The sequence below is a fragment of the Branchiostoma floridae genome, chromosome 16, assembly GCF_000003815.2.
Source record: "Branchiostoma floridae strain S238N-H82 chromosome 16, Bfl_VNyyK, whole genome shotgun sequence".
NCBI classification, from domain to species: domain Eukaryota; kingdom Metazoa; phylum Chordata; class Leptocardii; order Amphioxiformes; family Branchiostomatidae; genus Branchiostoma; species Branchiostoma floridae.
In genome coordinates, this window is record NC_049994.1 from 1,539,206 (window position 1) to 1,549,498 (window position 10,293).

Sequence of the window (10,293 nt, forward strand, 5' to 3'; positions counted from 1 at the left end):
GAATCTTGTTAGAACGTTTATGGTGTTTGCTTTGAAAATTTAGCCATCTTGTTCTTTTTTTGTACCCATCTTGTTTTTTTCGCCCTACTTTACTATTTTTGTAGTCTGAAGAGGATGTCATCCATAAACTTTAATTGCTGTGGCCTTATGCACAATTTTCGTGTAAAAAGACAATGAGCTAGAGGAAGCGCGAGGACAAAGCTGATATTATTGCGGGTGGAAAGAAGAATACAGGGGGCAAAGCTGGCGCAGTTAGTGGGGGTTAAGGACATTTCGACCCCTCTACTCTTGTTTGGCACCTGGAGTAGCCACGGTGCAAACGTAAACATTCTAAACGGCCTGTGTTTAAACACATGTCACCAGGTGATTGTTTCTGTTTGAAGATTAATTACAACGTTATATAGTTACGCTGTCATGTGCGCATTGATTTTCGGGCATGGATATAATAGGTTTATGCATAAACAAACATAACTGTGACAAGTTAGCACTAGGTCTTAAACCTATAAGATGGTAGTGTAAGGCTTAGGCCACATTTCTAAACCGGGGTCTGGCCGGGATGTTTTGAGGAACGAAAAGTTAAAATGTATACCTAGAAATATGCACGTATCGTGCCTATGAATCTTATTTTGACATCTTGTATATTTTGATGTTTTTATATAATTCTTTTCGCTCCTGAAAGCTGCCCGGCCGGGCCCCGGTTTGGAAATGTGACCTAACTGAGGAGGACTGTTATTTCAATTTAACGTTTTGGGATTGGGTGGTCAATGTTTTATTGCATTCCATCATTCTTGCTGAAGATATATTGCTTGATGACAGAATATTTTGTACACTACTAGTCAACGTTTCGGTGACAGGCAGTCACATTCATCGGGCCAGTTCTGACTGGTTCTCCTTACACTGCAGCATAGGTGTCGCTTCTTACAGATGCGGTCCCAAACGTTAAGTTTTTATACATATACACAGATAGTCAATGCAGTCCCAAACATAAAGAAGTGTATTGTCACCGATCTTGTGTCTTTGGCAAAGGCACTTTACACTACTTTTCTCACTGCAGTGGAAATGAGTCCCTAACATTTCGGTTAGGGTAGCTCGCTCCAGACCCTTGTGATCTAGCCCCAATGTTGTAAGCTTCTCGCAATTCAGCCCCTGGGCCTGGCTGCAAAGAGAGATTAGTCGGCCCACACCCAATAACAATAATAATATATATATATAAATGTCGTCAAATAACAATACTGATAGAGCAAGAATTGTCTTCTTTTAGAGTGCGACGAACCAGTCACAAATGCTCTGACGAAGGTTATGCCGGATGAATGAATCAATTTCTTGTATACAAAGGATTTTAAGATTGCCATTCAGTGACTTATTAACTTACGAAAACAATTCACGTATGCATGTGTTTGTTTACTTTACTATCCAGTTTGACCTGGTTTGTGACAGCAATGAGCTGAACCAGTTCGCCCAGTCCATGTACATGGTAGGGGTGCTGCTTGGAGCTGTGGGTTTTGGACAACTATCAGACATGTGAGTCATACAACTATAAATATTAACGTTTCTAATAAAAAAATATATGTTAAGGATTTTCCAATATCATTTATATTGAGTTACTAGCACATATAATGAACCTTTTCAGCCAGGAAACATATTCTCATATAATTTGGAAATGATTTTGAGAATTCAGTAGTTCATATTTCATACTTAATGTAGTTTGCACTTTTGCCTTCTCGTATTCCGTCTAGACGTTACTTTGTGAATCTTATTTCCTTTCCTTACTGTGTGTGTAAACTATTCTTTTCTTATAGTAAGGCTCTTTAGGCACAACCAGGGAGTACTTACTTCCAACGTTTTGATGTCTATCAGACACCATCATCAGGGTAGAATGACTGGAAACTACTTCTTGCTGATACTTATAGCCGATGTAGGTGGCGCTGCATGCAGCAAGAATGCCGTACCAAATATGGCTCAGCTTGTATCCCCCTCGTCTCTGTTCATTTCTTTTTTCATTCTTTTCTTGTAGGTATATACAATAAAGGTCTTTATTTATTAATTTTGTTTTATCCTATCGATACATTGATCTTTAGGATTGGCAGGAAGAAAACCCTCTTCATCGGCCTGTTCCTCCAGTTGGGTTTTGGCGTCGCTGTTGCGTTTTCCCCGAATTACACATTCTTCGTCGTGTTCCGAGCTCTTGTCGGTGCAACAACGTCTGCTGTGTTCCTCCCAGGCTTTGTCATAGGTAGGAAAGCATCGACAGTGTTATTGAACTAGTTAAACTGTAATTTCCAACACAAAAATTGGACTCACCCAAATTTTTGACTTAACAGCACCAGCCTTTGTCAAGGAATGAACAATCCACTGCTGCCATGACGTCACGTTATGCAGATAGAACACGTGACTCAGTAAGCAGTGGATCATAGGTTGCAGGAAGTCTATGGCGCCCATCGTCTCTATTCAGGGATGGTTGTAAAGCTCTGATGTAGATGACTTCTTTGATCCCTCTAGTTCAATTTTTGTGTTGGAAATTACAGTTTAACTAGTTCAATAATGACTTTTACCAACACAGGTGAACTTTCAACATCGACAGTATTGTTATTGTTAGGATTGTTAAACTAAGGGGAGTATTAAGTGGATGGCAACATGCGGGTTCTCCTCATTTTCTGCATAAGTTATGATGATGGTGAGCATCAATTGTTTGCACCAAAACAAGGCAAATATTCACCATTGATTTATGAAACAGAACATATATAGTAAATATGTTTATTAGCAAAACAAAATGGGTCCGTGTGGACCCCATGCGGTCAGAATAGTGGTCAGAGCAATGGGCAACAAGGTTCTTAGTACAGAAGCAAGTTGTTATTCAAGACGAACGTTTTGGTGACCGTTTGTCACTATCCTCAATTCTGACTTGTTCAGTTACGCACTACAAGCTTTTGTTGTCCCAAACAGATGCGTAAATACTTTGCGTTTAGGGCCGCATCTGTTAAGGTGGTATCTCACTGCACTTGCTTGCGTCACTGCGGGGTTCGTTCACTGGGTCACTGTTTTGATATTTTCTACGATTTTTTGTAATTCAGATATTGCGTAATACGTATGACTTAGAAGACGACAAAATACCCGAAAGGAAGAAAATTCGTTCTTTATCTTTGAGTATCTCTCGAACCCAGCAGTGACGAAAGCGTGACGCAAGTACAGTGAGATACCATCTATAGAAGCGACACCTACCTGTAGTGTCTAACAGAACCAGCCAGAACTGCCATGATTTAGGTGACAGGCGGTCACAAAAAATCGGTCCTGAATGAATATTTGGTTGTGTACAAAGAACCCTGTTATCCAGTGATGAACCAACCTGATGAAACTGTTGAGATCAAAGTATTTGACGGCCCAGTGACAATTCTCTCTTTATGCACAGGTACAGAACTCGTGGCTCCCAGCATGAGAACATGGGCAGGAACTCTCATACAGATCTTCTTCTCCATCGGTTTTATGCTCCTGGCTCTCCTGGCGTACCTCATCAGGGACTGGAGGACTTTACAACTTGTCATCAGTTTACCGAATGCAGTCTTTATCTTTGCTTATCCGTGAGTAGAAATCAGTTCAAATATCATATTCAATGTTCAGTATTTGAAAACAAATGTAGAGATATATCGATAAAGATTAGACATCCAGGTAATAAGATATGCAAAAAGCAGTTACTCAAGCAACTGGATATGACTTACGGTACACGAGTTCCATCAATTGCAGCTTGATCATTGAGTCAAAACCATATCCAGTTGCTTGAGTAACTGCTTTTTGGCAAATGTAGAGATAGATGTAGAAGTTGATTTGGTGACCTGTTTTCTTTGCGCTTCAATCTATCATTTTGACAAAGTTATGACTTCAATATACCTCCATCCCTTGTGTAGAAATATCATAATTTATTATTCCATGAAAAGTTTCCTCAGGTTGGTAAGTTACTGGGTAGCAATGTTCTTTGTACACGAGCAAGTACATCATAATTACTGCTTATTTACTTCAATACTTCAAATACTTTTCGTTTGGGACTGCGTCTGTTAGCACAACTTTGTTTCATAGTGGGTCCCATATTTCTGTTAAACTTGTGTAGTAGGGGTGGGTACCAGTACAGAAAATTCAGGTCCAGGTCCGGTTCAGGTCCAGAGGTTCAGGTCTAGTTCCGGACCTGGACCTGGACCTGATTCAGTACATGTACAGAAGAAATCTGTTTTGTGGAGTATTCGACTCCCACTGGCGTTCTAAAATCTAACTGCCTCTGTACAATTTGGTAGAAATGACTGTAGACTTAACTGTACTTCGCTTGTGTTATTTTCTTCGACCGATAAGCCCCCAAACGTGTGAATGCCTGATCATATAATCAGTTCATTTTCCAATAGGTCCAACATCCGGTTCAACATCCGGTCCACCGATTTTTTTCAGGTCCATTTTTTCTGGACCTGTCCACTAAGAAAAACCGGTTTTGTATCCACCCTTGTGAAGTATTGTTGTCTGGTCCGTAACGATGGCGCCATCCTTGTTGTTACTTCAATTGCAGCCTGATCATTGAGTCTCCAAGATGGCTGCTGTCCAAAGGTCGTGACGAGGAAGTGGCCGCCATTATGCGGACAGCCGCCAAGGTCAATGGGGTCACACTGCCAGATGAGGTTTTCACAACCAAGAAAGTCGAGGTTAAAGTCGAGGACAACGAGGTACGTTCATAGACAAGTTAACAACGTGATACATCTTTGCTACAAGTGACTGTACCTTGTAATGGTAGCAGACTCGATAAACAAACAAATTTGAAGGGACAATATTCAGTGGTAACGAACCGGCAGGAAGCAATGTAATGTATATGATAGGCAATATGTATGTGTCACTTTAATAGTTCGTACGTATTGCCAACAGCGAGCATTTCTCAGGGCGACGCCTGTTGGCAACACCATTTGCGAATAACAGTCACCAACCGACGCCAAATGGTCAACAATCTGTCGTACACAGTCGGGCAAGCGGTCGCCTGAAATGGAATTTTCTGAAAATTAAAAAAAAAAAATCGCGATTGGCCAATTGTCGCGAATGGGTGCGAAGTAGAGACAAACTAGTCTCAGCAAATTATCTTTTTGATGAATCTATCATTGGACATTGGTTTCCAAATAAGTCACCGAAACTGAGGATGTGGCATTCAGGGCGCGATCATTTCCATTCAAGGCAATTATGTATGATTGAGGCCACGAAAATAACCCTTGCGTCACATGTCAGATGGACCGCAAGGGAAATTGATATCAGCTTCAATCTAGTCATTGTATTTGATTTTTCTTTCTGCAGCCGAAAGATGAGAGGACTCATACGATCATCGACCTGGTGCGGACACCCAACATGGCCAAAAAATCTGTGCTGATTTTCTTCAACTGGTAAGGGCTAAATTACAAAGATTTGGACATTCAACGGTAAAAAATGATTATTTTACTGACTTGCGAATGTCAAATCTATACTTCGCCCTTCTCAGCGCAATGTAAAATAGGGTCCTTAACGTTTGAGCCCCATTGTAAACACCGCATTCACTATTGATTTACATATATAAATGATTTATGTTCGGGACTGCATAGGTAAGGAGCGACACCTATAGCTGCAGTGCAATCTGAACTAGTTAAAATTGCCCGGCTGAGGAAGGTGACTGGCGGTCACCGAGGCGTCAGCTGTAACTTTGTGTCTTGGTTGTGAACAAAAAACCTTGTTGTCCCATACTAAATGCAAATTTAGAAAATGTCAGTTGTCTCTCTCAGGCTGGTGATCACACTAGTGTACTACGGTCTGTCCCTCAACACCTCCAACCTGGGAGGGGACGACTACCTCAACTTCTTCATCGGCGGTGTGGTGGAAATACCGGCTTACATAACGTCTATCTATATCGTAGATACGCTTGGAAGGTAAGCGTTGAGCAAATACCTATTGCAGTTAGATAAACCATGTAATAACAATCTGCCATTACATTTGAAACTGTTTAAGAAGCGAGAAGAAGTCGAACCTGTACATACCAGAATAGTAAACTTTGCAGTTGCATGTAGTATGATAACTCGCTTTTGATTTACTAGAACTAGTACTTAGCTTGTGAGAGCAGAAACGTACAATATATCTATTATGATAAGAAATATCATAACCTTATGACATAAAATGCGGCAACATTCTACTCCCTGGCTCAGAAGTCATGGAATGTGACTTCCTTGGTCAGACGTGTGCGGCAGTCAGAGTTAGACGCGTTTTGACTCCTCAGTGTAAATTCCAACTTCGTTATTTCTACGACAATATAGCTTTGGGTGAATCCATCCTTGGTTTTCGTTGTAGACCTTCATAACTGTAACTAGGATACGCCAGCTTACTTGTCGATTCCCTCTTATTCGTCAGAAATTTTAACAAAATCCATCCGTGAAAAAGCCAGATGAAAAAGCCCCTTATATATATATATATATAAATATGCTTATTTGGAAATGGTGTCATGACGTCGCCAAATCAGCCCTTGTACTTGTAGTAGCCAAGAAGTATGACTGACTTATGAAAGACGATAACTTTACTTCCTGGTATATATAGCATTGTATAGTAGGGCTTTCAATTTTAGGTTTTAGAAGTATTTGATTATGGACCACTGAAGTGTTTGACTGTTTGTTACAGACCAAAGACACATGCCGGTTACATGATGATCGGAGCTGTGGGCTGTATAGTATGTCCATTCCTTACGGCACCGTTCCTACCGGAAAGTAAGTAAAAATATCATGAAAATCCGTAGTTCCTTTGTCTAGTTATCCTCCTTGGAAGATTTAAAAAAAACCGCCCCTGCAGTTTCAGAGGAAGATGCTAGGTGGTCCAAGCCTACACCACTTCTGTATTATCTGCCAGCAAAACAATCAAGACCATAGCATGCATGTCAAGGTCAAAAGACACAAAACATTCTGCAGCAGTACCAGGGTCGAACACCAGCGACTCCAAAATCGACATTGACCTCCGTTTTTCCAATACCTACCGACATGTTAACCATAAATATCTGGAAACACAAACAGGCAGACAGGCAAACCTATACCTCCATTTTTCATGGAGGTAATAACCTTAGTATAAGGATTATAAATGTAGGGAAGTGGTGGTATTGACTTCCGGTGACTTTTGACCTTCTGCTAAATTTATCTGTATGGAATTGATTCCCATTGTGTAGGACTTACGTTTAGAAATAACTTGGCTCTACTTTACAATATGTTGTTCCAGGTCTGAACCCTCTGTCCATCACCATGGCCATGATTGGTAAGTTCGGCGTCACTGCTGGCTTCAACCTCATCTACATTTGGACGGCGGAACTGTATCCAACTATGATCAGGTACGTTCACTAACAGAAGAATTAAGGTTGCTAAACACTGGCTTTTTCATACATCGCGAAATGATGCATTTAAACATGAACACTAGATCTTTCATCAGCACTTAAAACTGATGGAAATTGCCCCAAATTTATTGCAGCTTCCGGAACGTGGTGTGGGAAACCCGTGACTGCAGCAACTAGTCTTAAGTGCCACGTGCACATAACCGTCTACGTTCAGGAAGAAAGAAATATATAATTGTACATTCGAGCTCACCATCCAACAGAGACGGGGGGCGACATAGGTTGCCTGACACGTACGGCCCTTTGCTGAAATCACGTGGTGCTAACGTCAGTTGTAGATATTTGCATTCATATGTCTTCAAAAACACATGACCACCAATTTCAATTCATAATCTTTGCATTTGGCAGGATGGCTTACAGATGTACTAACAGACACTGGCAGTGTCAGCACTGAGCAAATCAGCAAAATCAAGATTGCATTTTACCCTCAACTGCAAGTGATTTTTTTTTAAATAGTAGTTATCTTGAGGAAATATCACTAAAAATTCTCGCATTTCCACAGGAATGTGGGAGTGGGAGCCTCGTCCATGTTCGCACGTGTAGGCGGGATCATCTCACCGTACGTGGAGCTGTCCAAGAGTGTGTGGGGTCCTCTCCCGTATATCATCTTCGGGGCGCTGTCCTTCCTGGCCGCCCTGGCAGCGCTGCTTCTCCCGGAGACGCTCGGCGCAGAGCTTCCCGTCACCCTGGAGGATGGGGAGAACTTCGGAAAGTGAGTACAGTTAATTTTATTAGACACTGTGTAGTTTGAATCAAATTATTGTTGGTTCTTCGCAGTGGTAAGTGCAGATTGCGATCTGGAGAAGACACAATTTTCTGTAACTCCACTACATTCTGGGAGGCGATAATCCACACTGTGTACAAGTAGGGAAATATATCCACGAATGTTTATACCCTAGAACCAATAGTGTAAATGACAAGCTAGACCCTATATGTTGACTTATTCATACCTATGGATATCCATATATGTCTGTTTAGTTGTACTGTAAGTAGCTGTTATACATGTAGACCTTACGAAAGTCGCTGTACTTTTGTCGTGTCTCAATAAAGATACATGTATCCTCTTTTTTTTGGATTATTCATAGCACTTTATAACACTGCATATGCGTACTATTTGTCCAGGAAAAAACCGAAACGTCCTAAGAACTACGAAGCTACCGAGAGCAAAGTAAACCAGGCGTACTCCCATGATGCACCTGACACTGCAGAAAATGGTTTCACCTCAAAGCAGCCGAACATGGAGGTGACATCATTGTGAACTGGAGTTCAGCTGTCGGAGACAATATTCATTGTATATTCATATTATAGCGCTCTTGTTGTGTATGTGCGATTTCTTGCTGATTAAACCTTGTAAATTTGATAATTGAAGAAAAAGATCACATTTATGATTATTCACGTTAAAGTATTAGACAATGTACCGTCTGCCACCTTCGGGGCTACACCTGCTAATCTCCAAGCAGATCCCACGGTGCCATAAGATAGTATCAAAGGAGTATAGCCGACCAAAATGGGCACAGTTTGACTCCCTTTGGCCGGCTGTACTCCTTGGCTAGTTTTGATACTATTTTATGGCACCGTAGAATTTGCTTGGAGATTAACACCTGGCTCAAATTGCACTGCAGCATAGGCGTCGCTGCTTATGGATGCGGTCCCAAACGTTAAGTATTTACGTATATATTCTATCAGGTGTATAATGGCTTTTACGCCCCAGGTCAAACTTGCTTCACATGCGGATGTGGAAGCATTCTTCTTTTGCACAGGATTTAAAAAAAAAGGCTCATGTTCATCACTCAATCACTCAAGTTTATTGTCGACGTGCCATTTTTTTCAATTCGGTGCATACACGTTTGCAGAACAGAAATGTTCGTACTAATAGAAACATCTGTACGCTGTCTTCCATTTCTATTGTTGATGCTGTGATGTGATGGATAATGTTAGAATGTCTATGAAATGATATTATGACAACCCATGCCGATTAATTTGATGCTAATTAACCTTGGCATTAATTGTAAGCTGAATCGAAAAGCTTGTTCTTTTTACAAATCTCAAAACCCTAATAAACCAATATATCCAATATAAGTATTTTTTAGAAACAGATCATCATAATTAACGGTTGTTATTGAAGGATAAGAACTATGAACTAGTCAATGATTTACATCGATGAAGGCCCGGGGGCGAAATCACTAGCGATCTCGCCCCCCCGGGGCGAAATCACTAGCGATCTCGCCCTCCCCGGCTAGTGATCTCGCCCCCCTACCTAGCCCCCCTTTAGCGATTTCGCCCCCCCCCCAAAAAAAAACGGGTTTACATGACATTTTAGAAGTTGATTGGTATAAATCACAAAATGTAGTTTCAGAATGATATAAGTACACGAGTTTGATACATAACTCCATTCATAGTATCAATATTAACGTAATTACATGGTAATAAGATAGTTGAACTTGTTTCAGACAAGGAGGGTTTGGTCCCTTGTATTCCCATTATTGCATATACCTGAGTCTTGACATAAGATATATTTCATTGTATTCACCTGTCCTCAAGCAACCTATATATCTCCAATATGAAGTCTCTACAATGAAGTGACCACAAAAGAACTATGTAATGTCTTATTAATTATGCAAATATTAGGTATTAATTAGAATAACGCACATTTTGGTATATGCACCTGACCAAGGGATATCTTCACCTCCAACATGACTGTTTTTTCTAGTATTTAGGAACTGATGCATTTACCCGTGTTTCTTAAGACAGGTACTTTACCAGTGTTTGTGTAGCATTTAGCAACAGCTATATCACTTGCGCGTAGATAGTGTTTATAATGAGAACTATTATTCACGTGTGTTTTTGTTAGTGCTTTGAACAGCATCTTTTCAGGATAGCACTGAGTC

General features: G+C 40.7%; 1 protein-coding gene across 1 annotated transcript in view; it reads left to right on the forward strand.

Moving 5' to 3' along the window:
• LOC118403450 (organic cation transporter protein-like) overlaps positions 1-9,567 on the forward strand; it is a 15,105-nt gene extending 5,538 nt beyond the window's left edge. Inside the window, exons 3-12 of the mRNA XM_035802166.1 lie at positions 1,418-1,521; positions 2,079-2,233; positions 3,407-3,575; positions 4,544-4,697; positions 5,311-5,396; positions 5,769-5,912; positions 6,652-6,737; positions 7,237-7,345; positions 7,908-8,117; positions 8,528-9,567. Of these exons, the coding sequence (XP_035658059.1) occupies positions 1,418-1,521; positions 2,079-2,233; positions 3,407-3,575; positions 4,544-4,697; positions 5,311-5,396; positions 5,769-5,912; positions 6,652-6,737; positions 7,237-7,345; positions 7,908-8,117; positions 8,528-8,663 (1,353 nt within the window). The 3' untranslated portion in view covers positions 8,664-9,567. The remainder of the gene's footprint in view (positions 1-1,417; positions 1,522-2,078; positions 2,234-3,406; positions 3,576-4,543; positions 4,698-5,310; positions 5,397-5,768; positions 5,913-6,651; positions 6,738-7,236; positions 7,346-7,907; positions 8,118-8,527) is intronic.
• Positions 9,568-10,293: the final 726 nt, after the last annotated feature.